The sequence below is a fragment of the Medicago truncatula genome, chromosome 4 (genome assembly GCF_003473485.1).
Source record: "Medicago truncatula cultivar Jemalong A17 chromosome 4, MtrunA17r5.0-ANR, whole genome shotgun sequence".
Classification (NCBI taxonomy): Eukaryota; Viridiplantae; Streptophyta; class Magnoliopsida; order Fabales; family Fabaceae; genus Medicago; species Medicago truncatula.
In genome coordinates, this window is record NC_053045.1 from 14,235,675 (window position 1) to 14,259,163 (window position 23,489).

A 23,489-nucleotide genomic window follows, 5' to 3' on the forward strand; every position below is an offset into this window, starting at 1 on the left:
GAAATATTTTCTAATATGTTTTGAATAAGAGGGGAAGGAAGTGTATATTTAAACATAAGAGAGGAGGGGAGTGTAATTCAAAGGGGAGGGGAGTGTAATTTACTCAATCATTTTTTCACAAATAAGCTAATCTGATGAAAGATTTTATGATCAACGTAAATTATGTATGAATTTTTAACTGCAAATAAAATATAAAAATTCATATTTAATTCATGTTTTGTTAAAAAATTCAATTATTTTTGGGTCAGATTCTTATAAATATTATAAATTATTTGGCCTAATGGTATGGGTTTGGGATTTGCTCCTCGAGGTTTCAGGTTTGATTCTCCCATTGTCAATTTAGGTGGGCTAATTTAACTTCTTCAAAACAAAAAAAAAAATTATAAATTATTTGGCAAAATTTTATTAAAAAATATGAATTTTACATATGAGTTTACTTTAAAGAAGAGATCAAAAGTGAAGATGAAAAAATAAATTTTTTTTAGAGGACTAAAAGTTAACATATTTATAGGGACCAAAAACATATTTAACCCATTAATCAATCCAGAATATTTACGTTGTAAAATAACCAAAACAAAAATTCATATTTAATTTATATTTTGTTAAAAATTCTAATTTTTTTAGTGTACATTTATATATAATTTTATTAAAAAAAATATAAAATTTACATAAAAAATAGTGATCAAAAGTAATAATTGAAAATATGAAATGGTGATACATTTATGGACATAAAAACACATTTAACCTTATTAATTGAGCAATTTATTTGGTACTATTCTATGTTTTTAACACGTGTGTTTACTGAGACAGAAGAAAAACATGTAACAAGAACAAAATAAAAACACAGAAATCAATCAAAACAAAATAGAAGAGATAAAGGGATTGATCTGAAAAACAAATTGATAGAATGAAGAAGGAGAAAGGTAAATCAATAAGCGTATCAAGCCCAGTGAGTGGCGAAGAAAGTGATGAAAAACAACAATTCCCCTCCGTCAGATTCTCTTCTCGTAACGCTTCTTCCAAATACGATTTCGTCAAGGTAATCAATTTTCTTTATTATATCCATTTTTCAAATCTCTGTTTCGTTCAATTTCACCTATTTTCTTTGTTTTATTGATTTTGTAGGTGAAAGTGTGGTTGGGTGATAATGCCGATCATTACTATGTTCTTTCTAGATTTTTGCTATGTAGAACGCTAACTGTAACCAAGGTAATGCTCCTCTTCTATGAAACACGGACACCGGACACGACATGGACACTGACGCATAAAATTTTGAGAAAATAACATAATTCAAATGTAATCACAAGTGTCAGTGTCGGACACTGGAACATGCATTCAATCAGAAGTGTTGGTGCAACAGAGTGCATAACAAATTATAGCTTGTTGTTTTTTCAGATTCCAAATCATGTAGCTATCAAAATTGCTCTCGAATTGAAGAAGCTGCTCATAGACAACAGCCTTCTAGATGTGTATGCTATTCCTATAAATTTTTTCGCCATGTTGGTTTTTAGTAGAATTAGTTTAATATTATCTTTCATTGTGGTTTTATGTTGCAGCTCGCAGTCCGATTTGGAAGTCAACCTATTTAAGCTTATGGAGCGGCGAGGATATGGAGAAGAGTACATTAATCGCTATAAGATGATGACAAGGTTTGCATACATTTCTAATCTGTTTATGCAATTTATACGACGCTATGAATAGACATATCGTCTTTAAAAACATCTAAACATATTAAAACCAAGTCTTTCTGTACATACATATACGAATACGAATGTTTCGTATGTACATTTTCTGCGCGTGTATGATTAGGTTTCATTTCCATTTTCCTGCATAGGTTTCACCATCAAAGAGTTCCATTAGTAATCCTCGTCTGTGGTACTGCTTGTGTTGGAAAGTCTACTATTGCAACCCAGCTTGCTCAAAGGCTAAATTTGCCAAATGTGTTACAGGTAGGCATTGAATGTTTCTATTATATCTGCATCTTCCTTTCATATAAAGTAAATACTAGTTAAATTCGGTAACAAAAAATTCAATGTATCTAACCAGACTGAATTGTTTTTTTATACTTTATTTTGATGTTCTGTACATGCAAATGATTGTAACATTTTTGTTTTTGATTTTGACAGACAGATATGGTTTACGAATTGTTACGCACATCAACAGAGTATGTCCTGAACTTTATTTCTTTCTCAAGTTGACTAATATTTTCGCGTTGATTGAAAGTTTCTGTTAGACAAAATAAGTATTTATTTAAGAAAATCATAATAGACCATGCTTATGATACTTTTGGCCTGAAATTATATCTATGTCTGTTTGTCTATATATGTTATATGTCATTGCATTGGAAATACCATGTCTGCCAATTCAATATTAATATTGGATTCATATAGTATGGCCAATGTTGGTGATGTTGTAATGGTTCTGTACCTTCCAGTATATATTCAAAATGGGTAGTTCTTTTGATATATATTGTTATTTATGTGTTAATTTCGACATTGTCAAATAGAAACTATAGAGGCGCTATAGCACTATACCATTGCAGAATTTCAACAAATTGCTATTATTCCGCGATACGGTATTTAGTAGGAAGTGTTGTCAAATAATGGTTATAGCAGCGCTAAAGCACTATAGCATAGGAAAATTTGAACAAACCGCTGTTTTCCGCGATCTGTGATTGACAACACCGGTTATTTATATAACTAAATATTAGGCATGTTTTAGTTTTTAGACTTTTTACTTTGACTTCGCATATTGCAGTTGTTAGTATGTTTAGTATGTATGAACATACTGCATAACCATACAAGGGAAGACCTTTCACAAATCTAAACTTTCTGTTAGCATTTTAACCTTAGACTTGATGATTTTCAGCTCTTTGATCACTATAGTACTTAGTACTCATACATTTACACATGAAATCTTACCAAATATCTTTTTTTTTTTTGACAAATGACTGATTATCTTCTTGTGTCTTTTATAGTGCACCATTGGCTTCAACTCCAGTATGGGCCCGAGACTTCGATTCATCAGAGGAGTTAATAACTGAATTTTGCAGAGAATGCAGGGTTGTTCGTAAAGGTTTTCACAATTCTTTCTAGCTTGAGATCTTTATCATTTTATAAATTGTATTTGGCTAATCATCACAGCATCATTAAACAATCAATTTTTTTTGCTAGAGTGCTATGATTATTTTATTTTCTTTATAGTTGCTTGTTGTCATCTGTTAATTTTACATTTGGATTGTAGGGTTGGGTGGTGATTTGAAAAAGGCAATGAAAGATGGAAAACCAATTATAATCGAGGTATGTGTATGGACGTGTATTTCCTTTCAGTTTTTAGTCTTGTAAATCTGTATTTCGATTTGTTTATTTCTTATAATGCCAACTATGAGTAGGTTGATGACCACACCCGCAAATTCTCCATAAACTTATTGATAGAAAAACATTTGCTTACTATTTTGTAACGCTCAATGTATTTTTTTCTTTTACCACTTTATTCATTTATTGAATTTTTAATACCAATTTTTTTTAAAACTCGGTATTTGGCCCAAGAACTGACTAATCTGAGGGGTCAAATCCCACTGTCCACTTGCGGGGGGCCCCATTTAAGCATTTTAAAAACCATTACTTTTAAATAAAACTATAAAAATTGACCCAAAGCATAAGGATAAAACAAATGCTCACCAAGGATTCCAAAAAGACCATTGCGAAGGATCATTGTATACAAGTCAAATTATATTTGGTATGCGGTTAGTTTAGAAATTTGTGGTATCTATGTTATTAAATCTTCATCTTTTCTCTCCCCGTTCTGTTATCTGCTTTCTGTTTTCTTTCTTTTACTCCATTCAGAAGTAGGATTTAGTGGCTTAGTTTATACCTGCTCAGCTCAAAATCTGAAAAATTCAAATTTTCTGCAACATTTAAATTACAGCATTATACCAATCATCATAATACAGATTAAAACAAAGATACTTGGTATGTGGTGGGGATTTCCGTAGCATATATTGAGAAGGATGAAAGTGCTTTATTGTTGTGTCTTTAGATACGTAGTTGTCAAACTTTCAAGTTAAATCAGAATTGAGTGAGTTTACACCTCTAGTTATCAAAATTGAATTAACTCACTTGCAAAACATTTCTTTGTAAATTCGTGTACACTCGGATTGGATAGACTTGATGGAACGAGTCTACAACATAATGTTTATTTTCAGAGGTATGCCTTAAATGGCAGTGGTCATTGTTTTTTTTAGAAAATACAAAGTTATGCCTTAATTAAGGATACTATGAGAGAAAATCAACCATAGAAAGGAAAAATGTTGGTTTCATATGTCACTTGCTCTCTGATATATTATTGAGCAGTCGAAGTGTTTCTCGTATTAGGAGCTCACTTTCTTTCTTTTATCTTCATAACGACAGGGAATACATTTGGATCCTAGCATTTATTTAGTGGATGATGACAACAAAACGCCTTCCAGTGCATATGCCCGAAATAAAGAAATAGATCCGGTGTCTGCGCAATTGGATGATAATACTGCAATAAACACACAAAATATTAATGTGGATAGTGGTGATGAGACGAATAGTGAATCCAAGATTTTGAGCTCCAATGAGGGAGTAAATGATGAAACGGTGGATGCAGTATCAAGTTCCATGCCATCCTTGAGCCTAAATGGAAACATCACTGAACATAAAGGTTAGTATCTATTATTTTTCATATTCTAATGCTGTTCAGTTCCATACTAAGAAATAAACCATGATATGACACTTGTTTCAATCAGTGTTGTCGAGTAGCGGTGGTACCAGTATACCATAATGGAATTTGTTGAATCCTCTTTTCGCTATTCCAGTTTCTGGACGCTGATGTAGTGACAATAGCAGTAAAAAGAAATTCAGGGTTTTTAAAAATAATAAAACTTCAGAACTTGCATGTGTGCCGAACATGAGTTATTTTTATAATAGAAAAACTGAAAAATTTGTGAGTATTACTCCAATATTCATTGTAATATGTAAACTTTTCAATATATAAGCTATGTTCTGCATCCGTTCACTTGATTTATGCAGTGTGCCTCTTTACATATATAATTAACTCAAGTGCTAATGTGGCTTCCGCTATTTTTTCGCAACTCTATTTGCTATTTCACATTGCGGATTTTTAGTGTTCTACTATTGATAGCACTGGTTTCAATTTAATGTTTTGATGCAGATGTTTCTTTTGCGGAACCGGCGTTGGACAAAATAATTGTTGGTAAGGAGAAGTCAGGCCCCAAACCAATAATCGTGCCTATTGTTTTGAAGATGGCTGAATTTGATCATAAGGTTGTCTCATTGTCCTTTATTTCCATGGAAGTAACGATTACACGCATAAATGGTTTTTGTTTTTATTTACAGAATGCCTAACTTTGTGAATTTATTTGATTGTCCAAGGGTACAATTAGATCATGTGCCTGTATGTATCTCCAAGATGTTACAAATTACAATATTACATGGGGAACTCTACTGCAGTCAATGAAAAAAATATAGTGCATGCATAGATTAACAAGTTGGAAAAAGTAAATTGATTGTAAAAAGAAATAATAATAACTAGTCCTCGTGTTGTCTTGATTGTTGCCTCACTCTGTCGTATGTCAGCAGGAGTAGGATATGGTTGAATTTTTTTGAAATGACTTAAGCAAGTACACAGGTCTTGTTATCAGGTTCTGTGTTGTCAAATATTGGCCATCACGGATTGTGGTGGCGGATATTTTGAGTCAATTTGTGGGCTTAAAATGGCAGTTTTTTGGGCTTTCAGCCATGGTCCGCCATCCACAATCGATAGCACTGTTTACTTGTAGCGTTTAAAAGTCAAATAATCTAGTGCTACTTCTCTTATCTTATTTGCAGGCATTACTTGAAGAGTGGATCTCCTCTCGTACATTTATCGAGAAGTGCCCTGATAAGGTGCGATAAATTCTAAACTTTTACTACTGCATTTGAATACTGATGAGTATTTCATTTTAGTATGTTGAGAGGCACAGAAAAGAATTCAATTGGTGATTTGTTACTGAGGCCTCCTAAATCTGAATAAGGTCTCCTCTGCACGCAACTATTATTAGATATTTTCTTATATTCTAACACATCAAACAAAAAACATTTATATTCCGACACTGGACCAGATCAAGAACTGTAAAAAGGCCGCATGAATAAACTAATAAATGTTGGAATTTCGTTCAGTTCATCTGTTTTCTGAATGTTGTCGTTCAATTTGCAGGATCTTGATAAGCTCATAGCCAACTTGAAAACCATACAGGATTATCTGTGCTCGTTCACATCACAGGTGTGTCACAAAAATTTAACGTTACATTGATTGCTAGAATTTTTGGATATAATTTTTTTGATAACTACCAAGACAACTCCCGCATGTTTTCACAATTCAAATTGTTCCATATCTACCTTTTATGTAGACATTTTTATCTATTTGCTGGATTACTTTTATTTATTTATTTATTAACAAATGAGAAACATTTGGTATGAATTCTTATTTCTGATTATAGTATTGCATTAAGCCCTTATAAATTTGTGATTTTAATTTTATTCATCTGCATTTCATATCATATACTTCAACTTTTACCATATGATGCTACAGGGGTTGACCGTGGTAAATGTTTCAGCAACAACATTTCCTCAGACATTGGATTGGCTTCATGGTTATCTTCTTCAGGTATTAATTGAAAATATGTAGCATTATTTCTTTACTTTCCAAAATCTGTCATTCCTTTAAAAAATAGTTGCATTGCACCTGTTACAGGTCGATACTTTTTGATATGCTTCTGAAAGCATATTATTGACATCATTCCAATTCTTCTGAATGATTTTTTCGTTTTAATTTCTTTCAGTGCATCGAGCAAGGTACTTCATTAGGGTCACATGAAAATGTTACACCTGTAGCTCCAAAATAGATTTTATGATGATTCCAAAATAGGTATGAAATTAGCAGCCATCAAGTTTTACTTCTGTTTTTAGTCTTCTCTAAAGTATTTGCTGTACTTTACATGTAATTGACCAAAATGGTAAATGGCTAACATTGGTTTTGGTATTCAAGTATTATCATTATTTCAGTCATGGGACTCTTTTCATCACTGAGAGTGGATTATTTTTGTGAAATTTCTATTATGCTATGGAGGTGGTGCTTAAAACTCGATTTTACTTGTTTTTTTTTCTACTTCTATAACACTAGTACCTTAATTTTATTTTGTTTTTCGTTTTCATAGATTTTTACAACAACCAGTTAAAATATATATATATTTTTTTATGTACAATTTTAAACAAGAAACAAAATGAAAATAATGTAGTATTGCTGTGATTAATACTAATTTTTTAATTTTTTTTTTTTATCTCAAAATTCTTAATAGCTCCAATTTTATTTTGATACTAGTTCCTGTCATTTGAATTTGTGGATTGCTAGGAAATATGCTTCTTAACATTCTCTTTTATTAGATTTAAACGAGTCTTTGCAAATCAATTCATATTGATTCATTATAAATTGTGATTCTCAAGAAATTCAACCTATAAAAGAATATTAAAAATAGTGTTTCTAGCATAATTCTTTCAATTTTTGCCACTCCCACGCAAAAAATAAAAAATTAATTTCTAATTCCATCCATCAATACTGCATACATTTAATTCTCTCAAAAAAAAAAAAATACTGCATACATTTAATAAATTGTCCATTTTTTTTTAATTTTCCTCCTTTCTAAATTAAACTGTAATGGAGAATTATTATCCTCATCATCATCATCATCCTTGCTAATAATTCTTTGATGTTTTCTAGATTCAACTTGACGTTGGAAGTGGATGATGCTGGAAAATAAATTACTTTCAAATCCAAAGGGAAAGGAAACTAGTTGCTCTCTCATTCATGACTTGGAAAAAAAAAAATCAGTATTTCCCTTGTAAAACTTGTAATTATTAAATCCATCATTTTATGATACCAAAAGAAAAAAATCCATCATTATCATTTTAACTGAATTAATTAATTAATTAATTATGTCTTTTCCATCGTGATTTTGTAGTTATTCTCTCTTTCTTTTTTAGTACACGTTATCAACTACTCGCTCGGCTCGAATATAACCAAAAGTCAAACATTGTCGGTGTATATGGTTTAATTTTTTTTAACTAGATACGTCAACTTTGTTTAATTTTTTCTTCTTCTTGTTTATGATAGCTTGGTAGCTTTATAACCGATGTGGATAGGCACTGAAGGATGGATGGTACAAAAGGTTTAGAGAATTATCATGGGATATTAGTCGCTCTGTCTCCAATAATTTCTTTAACGGATTGCCTCATGTGACATTTTCACTAGATTTTCTCCGGTTTAAATCTTGGCCCTTAATTCTACTCGAGGGTAATGTCACTAGAGAGGATCCAAGTCCTTCGGTGTTTTATAGAGGTGAATATTTTGTAATAATAATAATAATAATAATATGGATACTAAAAAAAAAACACAAATGATAGGTGTTGGATTAAAAACAAGGTTGTTTGTGGATCGGATTTTAAAAAATCTATCCATATCCATCCGTTAACAATTTCTTTGGATTGGATTTCAAATCAAAAACCATATTTATCCTTCGAATAGGTTTTAAACTTGGCAGCCAAGGAAAAATCTAACTCGACCGGTCCCTTTCAAACTGTGCTAATCAAATATAGAGAAATTAGTTCTCACATCGTCGCTGTTTTAGAGCTTCATTTGGATGAATAAGATGTTTCCATCAGAGTTAATCGATGGACGACGAAACTCAACATTGTCCACCCTTATGCCTGTTGTTGAGAATCCTTCGGTCCATATAGTGTGACATCAATATGGACCGAAAACAGATTAAGTTTTCCCCTATTGTAGTAAACTACTACTAACTTGTTGTTTATCTCTACTAGATAAGTGTTCACGGTTTTGTATTATGACTTATAAATGAACCAAACGTGCCAATTTATAGAAAACTTTGTGCGTCTTGGACTACAAAAACTGTCGTTGCAATGTGGACTATGAAAAAAATCCTATATTTGACTCGTTCGAATTATATAATTTAAAACGTATCAAACTATCTAAACCACAAGTTTTTACACATTTTGAATTGTTTCAAATTATATGATCTGAACCAATACTGGACAGTTTTTGGATTATACAATCTGAAACAGTCCAGAATGTGGATGGTCGCTTAGTCACCAAGATTGGATGGTTCCATGAATTTTTCATGTGTTTTTTACTTTATTCCATGGTTGACCACATGTTCAAACTTTCATTAACTGTTTTTACAGTTTATGTTTGCATTTTTTGCCTATAAATGTCTACTCATTCTTCCCATTTTCTTATTCAACCTGAAATTATCTCCTTTCTTTCTTTCTTTCTTTTGTTTTAGGAGGCGAGGATATGATGTCATGGTTTCACCATTGACCTTTGATACACAAGTTCAAACATAGACCTTCAAGTTGAAAGCCCAATATCAACTTGTATGTCAGATTAGTCTGAAATTGGAATTTTTCAATTGAATTCTCACCTTTTTCAATTCCATCATCTTGATGCCATGCCTTCTCACTTCTTCCACCTCCATCTTCCTGTGCTAGAGGTTTAGTTTTAGTTGCCAATAATTTATACTACTTGGTGTTATGCTAATGTAAATGCATTATAAAATTATGTTCAATCAATAAAATGTGATAAATTATTAAATTTGTTGTCAATTTTAAATTATGTCATTTTAATAAGGGTTAGATAATTTTTTTTATCTTTATAAATATTTTAACTTTTCGTTTTAGTGTCCCTACAAAACATTTAAGTTGGATTTGATAATATCAAAACCATCAAATACGCTACAAATTATAAAATTTAATAGGGGTAAAATGATCAATTTGGATGGACTTTTTTCTTTATCTTTTCAAAGTACTCATTACTATGACTTGTAGGTTTCATCTAACAAAAATGAAGATGTGAATTTCTTTTTTCATATCCTCCAAACCTACTTTGGATTACGAAATCCGAAGAAATGTAGTATGTTTTTAACGAGTTAAGATCCTCTTAATTTATCATTCTTTTCATTTCTTCCATTTGAAAAGATAAAGACATAATTTTTTTGAAAATAAGTATAAATTAATGGCTTAAATATGAAAATAGTCCCTGCAAATATCTGACTTTTTGGTTTTAGTCCCTCTAAAAATATTTTTTTGGTTTTAGTCCCTGCAAATAAAAAAAAATTGGTTTTGGTCTTTGGTATTTTGTTTTATTCCTTGTAAAATTGATTCATATTGGATTTGGTTCTTGTAATATGTAGAATATTTGATTTTAGTCCCTCAAAATGAGGACTACAATGTACATTATAGGGACCAATTTCAATATGAAATGGTTTTACAAGGATTAAAACAAAATACCATGGATCAAAACCAAATATTCTATATTTGCAGGGACTAAAACCAATTTTATTTTATTTTTATAGACTAAAACCAAAACGCTAAATATTTGCAGGGACCATTTCCATATTTAAGCCTAAATTAATTAATGATAAAGGGACTCACTTAGTGGTGGGATCCACTATCTATTTTACGTGTCTATCTCTCTCTCTAAATTGCATACTCCATTTATTTTGTCAAATAGAGAGGATCCTTACTCATTTTTAAAGTGTTTTGTATTATATAATCTGAAATTCGTAAGACGTGTGAGAAATTAGTAGAGTTGGAAAACAAACCAAAAGATGATAGATTGAATGATTTGTAAAAATAACCAATCTTGGAGCCATATATATTGATGATTAAAATACAAAGGTTGGTTTAGTGGGACTTTTTATCACTGTAAACAATCAGCTATCGGATTCTCAGAGTTGAGTATTAGAAGAATCATGGTCATTGAAAAGACCATAATGTTTTGAGCTGAGAAAATTTTCTTTAATAATCTTACTTTTCCTTTTTTGAAGTAAATGAATTATGAATTATAACAGTGATTATGGCGTCAAATTTCATCATCCCAAAGTTCTTCAATTGTTTTGTAGGGACTTGTGGTTTGATTAACATGAAATTCCCCTCTCATAATCTTCATTTCTTCCAATTTTTCAATCTCAAAGATATCTTCATCATCCAAGTTTAGATCAAATGATCCCATATTTTCCTCCATTCTTTCTTCATTGAAACTTTTCACAATCACACTTGAGCCCTTTGATAGTCCCCATTTCAATGCAATCTTCAAAGATCATAGTCAAAAATTAGCTTATTAAATTATTTATACATAACCCTCATTTTACTAATGATACAAATGCAACTAATTTGGATATCATTGTACATTTAAATAATGTGTCAAATTTATTTGAACATTAAAGTAATCTTTTTATTTATTATCGTCCCAAATTGTATGTCACTTTAGATAAAAAAATTGTTCCAAATTGTATGTCTCTTTATAATACCATTGAAACATTAATGTTATTTTTCCTATTATATCCTTAACTATTTATTACTCTTTCTTCTTTCAATTCTTTCATTTATCTTTCTCATATCATTTATTAAGGACAATTTTATAAAACAACTCATAATATCTCTTTTCCACACAATATTAATTACATTTCTTAATATGTGTGAAATACCCAAAACATTATACAATTTAAGACGTAGGAAGTAATGCACCGTCAAAAATAGACAAGTTCGAATTTTGATTAAAACAATATTTAAATATATTTTATTTACTTGTTTGGTCGAACTCTAGATTACAAAAACCTTTCCTAAACAAAAGTCTTGAACTTGAAATTTAATTACCTGTGCTGGAGTTGCTTGGTGTTTGAAGGCAATTGATTGTATAATTGGATGATTAACAACAGCAGCAGATCCCCATGCATTTCCTGGTCCACCAAGTGGTGAGTAGGCACTTACATGGATCTTGTGCTCTCCACATGTCTTTCTTAGCTTTCTCTGCCTCCACATAGGATGCATTTCCACCTAAGTATATATTAAGATATTAAAATTGTTGAATTATTCTATTCTATTTGTATTGTCAATGATAAAACTACCTCATTTACTCATTTTATTAAGAAGTTAAATTAGTCTATTGATATTGATATTAGGGAGAATCGAACTTAAAATGAACACATCGTAAAGTCTTAAGCAAACACTATCAGATCAACCCAATTGGGTTACTTCATTCAGTTATTATTATAAATAAAAAATCACTTTTTAAGTTCATTCAATAATTAATATGTGTGAGTTATATTATACATCAAATAGATTAATTGTTAAATGTACCCAAAAATGGTTTTTTCTTGTAATAGTGATGTGATACAAGTGCTACTCAAGATGAATTCCAATTAGTGTTAATTACCTGATTAACAACTGGAGGTGTATTAGCAAAATCTAAGAGCCACTCAATCTTGTTGCTAGAGAAATTACTAACTCCAATAGACCTACACAACCCCATTTCAAGACATTTTTCCATCCCTACCCATGTTGTCTCAAGATCAAGATTTTCAAAGTCATCTTCATTAGGAACAGGGTAGTTAACCCATGGTTTTAACTTTACAGGCCAATGCACTAGGTACATATCCAAATAGTCCATGTCCAGATTCCTGTTTTTGCATTCAAGTAAAAACAAAAAATCAATATTAAATCAACAATAAAGCTGATTTTTTTAAGTAATTAAAAAGATTCTGTCACATCATAGGCATTACTTATTGTGTCACCACATGTTATATACTTTCAATTATTTTTAAAATTCGTGGTCGGACCTAACTCAACCCCTCAAAACTGACTTGTGAGGTGAGGATTGTCCTCCACTTATAAACATGTTCATGCCATCTGATGCGAGACTCTTTAACACCCCTTCACGATCAGCATTATTGGGCTTGATTCGTGGACATAAATGGTGGCTGACCTGATAGCCGAAACCTGATAACAGGTGGCCCAATAAATCTTAACTGAAGTTTTGATACCATTTTAGATTTTTTATTTTTTTTTACAAGAAATGAAAGGGATTAAGATATATGCATTTTGTTTATTTTCTAACTTACTTTAGAGTTTGTTTCAATGCAGCAACAGGATCATGGTGATCACTTCCCCACAATTTGGATGTCAAGAAAATATCTTCCCTTTCTACTTCTCCCCTGTAGATTGCCTTATTTATGGCATTGCCTAATGCTGGCTCAGAACCATAAATTTTTGCTGTATCAAAATGTCTATAACCCACCTGCATACACACATGCATATATTTGTGCTCAATAATAAGGAAAAATAAGAACAATAGCAAGAAATTTTTCATCATAGATAGGAAAAGCATGCAGTCTTAAATATAAATTAATTAAGAACATGTTTTTGTTCAAATTTAGACTAAACACATATACCTATTTTACTTATATTAATTTAAAATACAAGAGAGGACTTTAATTTCATATCAGATTTAAAATATATTTCAATATACAAGTTATTTGATGAGTAAACCATTAAATTGATGTAAGTCACTTTTAAATTAGTCTCTGACTTTAGTTAACCCACTTGGGTTGGCATGGTGGTATTGACTTGGGACATGTGAGTGTGTTCCTCTTCGAGGTCTCGTGTTCGATTCTTTCTGGTAACAATTTGGATGAGCTAATTTAGCTTCTTCAAAAAAATATTTTAAATTAGTTCCTGACTTACAAAGACAGAGATCAATTTAATGGTTTACTGTTTATTTGATCTTCATATAACAATATATAACAACAATATGATCTTCATACAACAAATGTGTATGTGATTAAGGTTAGTACCTCAAGGGCATTGTGGACTGCAATTTCTGTTGTCTTCTTATCATTTGGGTAGGAATAGGTGCCAAATCCAATGAGAGGCATTGTAATGCCACAATTCAAACGCACATGATTGCACCTCATTTTTAGTTTACTTTTATGTTCAACAAGTGTGTTTCTTTCTAGCCTCTCTTTTTCTTGTAGTGTAAGAGTTTACTTTCTAGCTTTTGATGCATTGCTAATATGTCTCTACTAACCTATTTATAGATCTTATAAAGTCAATGTATATATACCAATTAGTTTTAACATTTTTTTAATGAATAATGTCTTGTTTATATATTGTATTTGATTGTGGAAGAGATAACAGACGTGGAAGAATTAAAATCAATTATTGAGGTATGCAAATCAAAGCATGGGATTTTCCATGTCTTTAGGGATTTTATTAGAAATGTCCCACATCATCCAAAAGCATAGTATCAATAAGTGTTATTATGTTTTTATATTGAACGTAATTCATTTGTACAAAATTTATTTATAAGGTATCGAATGTCATTCTTTACACAAATTCATTTTATATTTTATCTCATTTAATATTAGGGTGTTTGATTTTGTATTAAGAATGGTTTTGGAACCCTCTTTTTTTAATTTAATATGCAAGTTTTTGTGTTTTCTTTTGGCCTTATACTACAATAAAAAAGTATCATATGTACTTCTAGTTTGTTAGGTCAAATACTCATTATTCTTTTTTTATTGATTCTTTTTTTTTTTTGGTAGTGGTCAGAGTTTGAACCCTGAACCTTGCATATTTTATTCATTGTTTAAAAGCTAAGCTCACGAGGACTTTTTTCGTTGATTCTAGTATAATTCATTTTCTGTTAAAAAATATCTCCTCACGCCAAATATTAATAAACTTCATTTATTATTCCCTCAAAAAAAAATCTATTTGTTATTTTAAATATGTGTTTAACGTGAGAATTAAGCTTTTCTCTATAGGTACTAGTCTCTCTCATGAAGTCAACACAATAGTATATAATAATATCAAAATACATTTCAACCAATTGATTATATACCTTACGAATGGCCAAAAGTCCTACTTATATTAAGTTGAATTAATATAACCATTTATAAATGCAATTTTTCAAGATTGTTGGTGCATGAAAATAACTCAAATTTCTCTATGGTGGTGTGGGCAACCAATACACATATGCTAAGAAATAAACTATTTATTGACATGAAAAATTGTCAAGCCATATGATGTGATATACTTTTATTCTATAATAAATAAAGTCAAAAGAGAATTTCTTTTCATAAAAAAATACGTATTTTCGTATACGTGTTGTACCTAGAACTTTTTGTTATTGTATATATTATCTCTAGTTGACTTTGTTGATTATAGAAGTATATTTATAAGATTTATATATGTTTCTGTTGCTTAGCACGTATCTCAAATATGCTTAGATGCAGCATACTAAAAATGCTTAAATGCATTTTTTCAATAAAAAAAGAGATCAAATGAGAGGTACTTCTAGTTAGTCTTGAATCTCTTGTTAAACAACAATGCAGGAATCCTATTTAAATTATGAAATAACGAAAAAGAGACAAATTAACATTTTTTTTATGGGAAATGCTAAAGAGTGTCCTTGATGCATTGGTTAAGATGATAAAAATAGAAATATTGTATTGGAAAATAGTAAAGAACGATGAATTTAACTTTTTAAAAGTCAAAACTTTGTTGAATCCAATGTAAACAGTACAACTTCCGTCCCTAAATATATGAGCCTTTTGCAAAAATTACGGAGAAAAAGAAAGTTGGTTGTAGTATTAAATTTGTATATAATTACTATTGTATTTACAATTTTATCCTTAAAAAAGAGAGTTAATTTATGTTTTCAACATAATATTTATTGTTGATTGAAGAAAAAGATGCAAAATAAATAAGGGTATGTTGGTAAAGAAATAATTAATGTACTTGAAAATACCAAATGAGTCTTATAAAAAGGGACAAACTTTTTTCTCAAAAACATCTTATAATTAGGGACGGAGGTAGTATTAATTTTAGTTTCCTTATCAAATATACTAAAGACACTTATTAACATATTTTTTTTTAATGACATGAATTAGTTAATCCTTAACCGTACGAGTTTATAAATAAATCACTAAACGTTAAAATGAAAGAAATTTTCTGTTTGACCTATAATTAATTAAGTTGAAACATCATTTTCATTTGAAACCCACATGAGTAAAATTGTAAGTGGTAGCTATAAACTAATTTTCATTCCACTTAAAAACTTAATCATTAAACTAATTTTCATTAGTTTTTACTAAACTAATTTGCATTAGTTGTTGAATAAATTACTCACAATTCTTCAAAAACAATCTAAATAAACCACAATATAACTTCCTCCTTCTAATTTTTAGTTATAAAAAAGTTATGACAGTAGTTTAAAAAAAAGTTTTGACAAATAAACTAATCAGTATATTATAAATAATTGTGATGTCTTGTAAAAAAAAAGCCTTTATACGAGCATGGAGTTTTGGGGGTTAGGAGGAGGACGATAGTTTAACCTGATTTGTTAGGTGAATGGTGCTGGAGGATGATGATAGATAGATAAAGATTATTGTAGAAAGTGTTGTTGGTGCGTTATGGCGAGAAGGGGGCGGTCGAGGTAGGGAGGTAGGGATGGCTCCACGTGGTGGAAGGAGATGATACAAGTTCGTGGTGGTAATGGGTTGGGGATGTGGGGAGTTGGTTTGATGATAATCTAAGGAGGTCGGTTGATAGTGAGGTCAATACATTTTTTTAGACGGGACCTTGGATAGGTGGTGTTCCTTTTAGAGACATATACATGCGACCGAATGAGTTGTTAGAAAACCGTTTGTTATCTAAATATGTTTTCTTTACTGGGGGGAGACGTCGAAGTGGCGACAGAGATTGTTAGCGTTGGAGGAAGGGATGGTAGGGAGTGTTGTGCTTTGCTTCACAACATTGCTTTGCTGGTTGACAATGTGTACCGGTGATATTGGCAGTTAGACCTTGTTGCTAGTTATACAATTAGTGACGCTTATGATCAATTTTTAACTTATATTGATCAACATGTTCATTCATATTTACCGGATTTTATTTGGCATAAGGAAGCTCCTTAGAAGGTATCTTTATTTGTTTATCGTATACTCCTAAAATCGAATTCCTTTTAAGGATAACTTATTTAGATGAGATAGCATTCAACAAGATTCACATCTTTGCGTGAGAGTATATGGTACTCTTGAATCGGAAAATCATTTGTTCTTGGGTTGTCATTATTTCGGTTGTATCTGACACCTTGTTTGAAATTGGGTTTACATCTCATCGGTGGATCCATTTTGTGTATCGGAACACTTTGTTCAGTTTGGTCAATCAGGTGGATATTCAAAATCTCGGAGATCTTTAATGCAATTAATTTAGTTATCTTGTGTCTGAGTGATTTGGAAAGAAAAGAATAATAGAATCTTAAACCATAAGGAAGACTCGATGCAACATCTTTTGGATAAAATTAAGCTATTATCTTACCGGTGGCAGAAGAAAAAAATTATTAATTTTGCTTTTGGTTATCATAATTGACAATCCTTTAATTTGTATGGGCGTTGACTATTAGTGTTCTACTTTGATACACCTTATGATAGGTAGAATGATTTTGTTCTTTGTAATATATTCCATTTTGACATGTTCTAATTGATTTTTTTAAACGATTAAAAATTGCTTTAATTTTCCTTAAAAACTAAATTGAAACTCACAATTGTTTTCAAAGATGAAAATAAGCCATCACTCTAAATTAAAATATTTGTTCCTACTTACTTTCATGCATTTCCTTGTCAAATATACATGTATAGTTCAAGTTTGCAAGGTGTACGTTGACATGGAAGACATTCAAGAAATATTAATCACACCGCCACAATAAGTATTTATAGTTATAAAATCATATCATGTGAGACCAAAGATCTTGTTGTTCCATGAATCTCTTAGTCATATAGACCTCTTAAATAAGTGTTTAGTAAGCTTTCTTTCAAGTTTTATTTTATCATTAGTCAACCTTTTTAATAATGATTTATATCAGTCAACCTGTGTTGTGGACTTTTATCTACAAAATAATATAATCCCTTAGTCCAACCACCTATTTGCAAAAAAATAAAAATAAGATATATCTCACTGAATAACTGATTTTCAATTTTTCAAGTGACATTAATTATATACATATTTTTTCATTTATACCATCTAATTAAAAGATATTGTTCTCTATTTCATTTATATAATTTGAGTTAAAGGTTAACAAAATTAAAGCATAGGGTTCAAACTTTTTTGAAAGAAAAAATAATATCAATCTACTAACATTTATCAATCCAACATTATCATTTGAAGTTTATAGATTGATATCTGTTTGAAGGGAAATTAAATGTAACATCACCTTCCTTTGGTGGCAAATTAAATCTCTTTGGACGGCTATGACTGGCTGGTATGAGCTGTGGCGACTTATAACTCTACGTTAAGTGACACCGTCCCTAAGAACAACACATTTACAAGATCATGATCATTTACAATTTATTATTTTTTCTAAGTATGTAACTCACTACAAATTGTTAAATGCATTTATTATTCTTTTTTCAAATATACTCTTTATTAATACTATCAATTTATCTTACAATATGAAAATTGACATTAAATTCATATATAAACGGTAATTTATATACACGAAAAACCAAAGGGTTGTGGCAGAAACCCAAGCACATGTAGATTCAAATGTAACATAGACACTTCCTTTCCAAATAATGACAATCGAGTGGGTATTGGCATATGTATTAGAGACGAGGAAGGCGTATTTGTGCTTGCAAAAATGGAATGGTTTGAGCACAAGCATGAGGTGAATATTGGAGAAGCGTTGGGTTTGTTATCAGCTTTTCAATGGGTTCATGACTTGAGGTTAGGACCAATAGACTTTGAACTTGACTTAAAGAAGGTTGTCGACAGCTTTGCCTCTAACAAGCAAGATCATACGTAATATGGTGCTATTATTAATGAATGTAAATCTGTATTTAATCAGTATTATGAAAATTCTAGTGTTGAGTTTGTACGGAGACAAGCAAATGAGGTTGTCCATAAGTTAGCAAAGGCGACCCTATTGTCAGCTTGTTTCCAGCTCCTAGTTGAGCCACTTGATTGTATTGAACACATTTTGACTAGTGAAATGATATAAGATCTCTTCTTTCAAAAATAAAATAAAAGGTAATTTAGTAAGTGTTGATTGTTGAAACTGACCAATAATATATGCGAAGTTTGAAAAATTACCTTGTAAAATAAAAAACACATATTTCAACCTTGTAATTTGAGATTTTTTTTTTATCATTTTTGACCATGTAATATACGCAAAGTCCAAAAAAGGGAACTAAAGGTTGAATGTTTTCACGATTTTTCGAGGGATATTTAAGATGTTAAAATATGGTTTTACGCAAAAAAATTAGAATTTTTCACCAAAAGACGAAGTAATTTTGAATTTTTAAAGCACCAAAAACTCAAAAAAAAAAAAAAAAAATTGAAATTTCGACCATGAAATCAAATTTTGTGCTTATTGTTTTCAAAGACATCTATAAAAATGCACATAAAAGATCTACAAAGTTTCATAGCATTTCAAAGATGTTTTAATTTACTTTATTTTTCAATCAAAACGTGCAAAATTGCAATTTTGTTCCAAGTAAGCATATACACATGGATCAAATTTCCTTCCCTAATTTTGTAGGCATGCTCAGAACATCATAAGAACTTACACCATGAAATTTTGGAGTTTTTAAATGAGAGACGGATTAATTATGAATTGTTTAAGAACTTTTTTAATTATGGGGAATAAAAATTAATATTTAATTTGTCCCTAGTCGAAAAAATCTATTTTTTTTTTGTGCAAAGCCATATTTTAAAGTTCAAAATATGTCTAAAAAAATTCAACCTCTAGATCATTTTTTTGGACTACGAGTATATTATATAGTAAAAAAATAAGAAGAATCTCAAATTATATGTTTAAAATATATGTTTTTAATTTTACCTGGTAAATTTTTAGACATTGCATATATTACATAGTCAACTTGAATAATTAACCCTTTTAATAACAATTATACATATTTCAGACAAATTTATTACTCAAACAACTTTTTTTAATATCCGTAATTTTTGTAATGAGTTCTTGCTTCATGTCCTCAAGTGTTTTGGTTTTAAGGTTTGTTTCTACAACTGGATTCTCACTACACTACAGTCTTCCAAACTGTCTATCTCCATTAATGGAAAACTAACCGGATACTCCATTAATGGCAATCTATCCCTGATGAATGCCTGCAGATATTCTAAAGTCCCTAGTCATTGTCTGTATGGTGATTTCTTTTTTTATTTATCAAATTTGTACTATGTATGATGATGTTTTAATTTTCTGCAAAGGCAACTCTTTACAAATTATGGGGAGTATCCTGGTCAAATGATTAATGTTGCTAAAAGTAAGTTCTATACAGGCTCTATATATCTTTGACTAGACAACATGCCATAGCCTCTATGACTGATTTCTCTCATGGAACCCCTCCTTTGAAACCTAAAGCTTTAAACATTAGAGCTATAATGGACAAAGTTAAGGTCAAGCTAGCCTCTTGGAAAGGCTCTATGCTCACTATAATGGGAAGAGATCCACTTAGGCCAACTTCAACAACAGTCATTCACATGTGTTCGCACGTGTTAATTTCAAAGAATGTGTGTTTTTTTTTTTTTTTTTTTTTTTTTTTTGTATTGGAGTCTGCCAGACTGGTGTTCTCATATCGTTAGGAAGTAACGGTCCTTGGGAGGGGTAAATCAATATTTTAATAAAAAAAAAAGCAAAAAAAATATCGTATATGGTCCTTTGGTTAGCGTTATGAATATTTGTTGTGGGAGCAAAACTTTAACGGGTTGCTTGAAGATTAGGCGACTAATGGGAGCTGCTCTTAATAGTTAAGTTATCACATGTATCCATGTCTCTCATAAATGAACACTAAATGAAGGAAAGTCAAACTCTATTTGGAGTTGTGATGTGACTCATCACAAAATTTGTACCGTGGCCTGGAGTAAAGTCTATAAGCCTAAAGATGAAGAGGGTTTGGATGTGAAGAATCCTTTTCTTGTGAATCAAGCTTCCCTTCTTCATCTTTGTTAGAAACTCATGACTTTCGATGAACAGTGGTCTATGATGTGCACGGCTAGGGGCGGACTTGGTGTGGCAAGTGCCACACCAGTTCAGGCCCAATTATTATTATTATTTTTAAAATTTTATATTATATAAATCAATCTTTGTAAATTAATCACATTTGCATGGGGAACTTGGGTTTGACTCTTTTTTTGCCCATTTTAACTTTTCAACCGGAGTACCTGACATAAAATCCAATAGTATGTACCATTATACCTACAAATTTTTTATGAATAATTATTGTGAGTAATAATATATATACACTAAAGAAATTGCCCCCTAAAAAAATTACTTCTGACTCCATTATTGATGCAGACCTGCAAAAAATTGTGCCTCATTGATTTTGCGAGGCCAGGTCCAGCCCTGTGCAGGGCTATTCAACAATGATTAGTAACGCCTATTTAGTTTAGTGTAACTGACAAATGGACCACTATGTTTGCTCACCTCAGCTCTCACCTCAGTCTCTGTAAAACATAGCTCATCCTGCAGCATCTATATGCCCTGGTCATGATCTAACCCCTCCTCATCATTGAGCCTCCCAGTAATGGGGATATTTAGAAGACACGCCACATCATTTGGGTGACGGTCATCTCTCCAACAGGCAGATGAAAGCTGCTAGTGTCCTCATGCCATCACTCTGACAAGGCACAAACGAGCCCGTGACTGATGTTGTCGTACCCAGTCTTAAGGAGGGGGGCAAGACCGGAATCATCCACCGGCCCCCAGAACCAGTCATTTGCGTCTCCCGACAACGACACTATCAAGTTACTAAGCCTAAGCTTCTTCCCGTACGAGACACCGGTCATCGTATACATCAATTGAAACTGAAATACAAAAAAAAAACAAACAAACAACAACACCGTTAAAAAAATAATAAGTAAAATAAACTTGAAATATTCTAACATAAAACATGAAATAAGTAAAATAATCATTAAAATAAGTAAATTATAATATTCTAACATAAACATGAAATAAGTAAAATAATAAGTAACATATCATTAAAATAAAATAAAGTAATTATATTTACATCGGGATCGACCCATAGCCTGCATGAGACGTGTTTACCGAAGTTTGGCAGAAGCGACAACTCATAAGGTCCCCCAAGAAAGCCATGCGGTATGGCCTCAAACTACATCCTTGGCTCCTCCTGAGCCATACCCTCTTGCTGGTCAGCATCACCCTCCAGCTGGTCAACCTGCTCATACTGAGGCTGATACGCCTCATGTTGATGCTTAGGCTGATACGCCTCATGCTGATGCTGATACTACGTCGGGTCCACTATTTGGGACGCACCCGCATGTGGCGGTGATCCCTCCGCATCATCAGCCCTACCAAACCTCGTGCCCCTACCTCTCCATCGACCATCCAGAGGAGGGCGTTGTGCGTCCTTTTCTCTCTGTGCACTACTTGTAGCAGACTCCATCCCTAACCTAAGTCTATCAGCTCTCTGAGACATATCTACACAACAATTCAAAAGCAAAAAATCAATGAATTATTTCATACGGACATTGTGTCATTTCTTACTATTCAACAACAACACTTGAATTTTGGCAGTGTCATTTCAGTCCGTAAACTACCACATTGCAGACAAACTAACTATAATCAACAATAACGAACCAATTTCTAACTAATTTCATCATTAACAATCCTAAAAACAAACAAAATTTCATTGAGACATTTTATCAAACACCTAGAGTCTAACTTTCAATCAACTTAAAATCTAACAATTTCTAAACCCTAAACTACCACATTGCATTCTTAACAACATCTAAACTACAGTTCATAACTTAATTCATCACTAACAATCCTAAAAACTAACATGCAAACCAAATTTCTAAAAACCTAAAAATGTAAAATTTCTCCAAAAATTTCAACCAGAAAAAAAAAAAGCAATGCAATAGGATAAGCAACACTTACTTGATTTGCGTGATTTGGTTGAGTTTGGTGAAAATCGCATTTGGTGGGAGAAAAATTGTATTTGGATGGTTTTAAAGTGAGTGAGTTATGTTTCTGACTTTGCTGTTATATATAACAGCATGCAGCGTGACTCAACTGGATATATCACTTGTGTGAGTTAACTCACGCTGAAAGTACCTAATGCGACTTAAGTTATGCAGAGATACTTTCGTCCATTCAGTTAGAAAGGAGTGTTTATTGATGGGAGAAAAACGTTTTTCATTTGGATCAGTTAAAAATGGAACCCTAAATCCAATCAAAGTCTCGGCCTTGGAACAGACTGAAACAAGTTGTTTACTACTTAACCAAGTTTAACCTCATTCGCAAAGTATAAAAGTTAAAAAAACTATTACTAGAAAATAAATAAAGAATTAAAAAATAAGTCAAAGATACACTATATAATAGTATAATATTTTAAAGCAATGATATATTCAATTGTACGTGTACCCTATCAAAAAACAAAAAATTGTACGTTTACGTTACAAATGTACTCAGTCGGTGGCCACCGTCACAATATAGCATGACATTTTTATGATTCATGCCATGTGACTTTTAGATATCTCCTCGTCATTTGTAGTGTGTTAGGGTATACATATGACAAGAAA

At 31.4% G+C, this 23,489-nt stretch overlaps 2 protein-coding genes across 2 annotated transcripts; one reads left to right on the forward strand and one right to left on the reverse strand.

Annotated features, from left to right (window-relative positions):
• The first annotated feature begins 826 nt into the window (after positions 1-826).
• Positions 827-8,025, forward strand: LOC25491916 (uncharacterized). Its single transcript, XM_013599961.3, has 15 exons — positions 827-1,039; positions 1,126-1,209; positions 1,396-1,469; positions 1,557-1,649; positions 1,835-1,949; positions 2,127-2,164; positions 2,978-3,075; positions 3,244-3,299; positions 4,410-4,686; positions 5,197-5,309; positions 5,874-5,930; positions 6,241-6,306; positions 6,616-6,690; positions 6,866-6,951; positions 7,801-8,025. The coding sequence occupies exons 1-14, from the start codon at positions 908-910 to the stop codon at positions 6,926-6,928; spliced, it is 1,341 nt and encodes a 446-aa protein (XP_013455415.1). The 5' UTR covers positions 827-907; the 3' UTR covers positions 6,929-6,951; positions 7,801-8,025.
• Positions 8,026-10,686: 2,661 nt separating this feature from the next.
• On the reverse strand, positions 10,687-13,849 carry LOC25491917 (non-functional NADPH-dependent codeinone reductase 2). The gene is made up of 5 exons (XM_013599963.3): positions 13,730-13,849; positions 12,998-13,173; positions 12,313-12,556; positions 11,754-11,933; positions 10,687-11,187 (listed from the first exon to the last, which is right to left on the reverse strand). Exons 1-5 carry the CDS (start codon positions 13,847-13,849, stop codon positions 10,960-10,962), a joined length of 948 nt encoding a protein of 315 aa, XP_013455417.1. The 3' UTR covers positions 10,687-10,959.
• Positions 13,850-23,489: the final 9,640 nt, after the last annotated feature.

What these genes read in the sequence shown, in the direction of transcription:
- LOC25491916 (XM_013599961.3), top strand. Translation starts at nt 908, where the DNA reads ATGAAGAAGGAGAAAGGTAAATCAATAAGCGTATCAAGCCCAGTGAGT. An exon ending in GAAAACCAATTATAATCGAG is followed by an intron (nt 3,300 to 4,409) that starts GTATGTGTATGG and finishes TCATAACGACAG; the next exon opens with GGAATACATTTGGATCCTAG. An exon ending in TGGCTGAATTTGATCATAAG is followed by an intron (nt 5,310 to 5,873) that starts GTTGTCTCATTG and finishes TCTTATTTGCAG; the next exon opens with GCATTACTTGAAGAGTGGAT.
- LOC25491917 (XM_013599963.3), bottom strand. Translation starts at nt 13,849, where the DNA reads ATGAGGTGCAATCATGTGCGTTTGAATTGTGGCATTACAATGCCTCTC. An exon ending in GCATTGAAACAAACTCTAAA is followed by an intron (nt 12,557 to 12,997) that starts GTAAGTTAGAAA and finishes ATGCAAAAACAG; the next exon opens with GAATCTGGACATGGACTATT. An exon ending in CACCTCCAGTTGTTAATCAG is followed by an intron (nt 11,934 to 12,312) that starts GTAATTAACACT and finishes ATATATACTTAG; the next exon opens with GTGGAAATGCATCCTATGTG.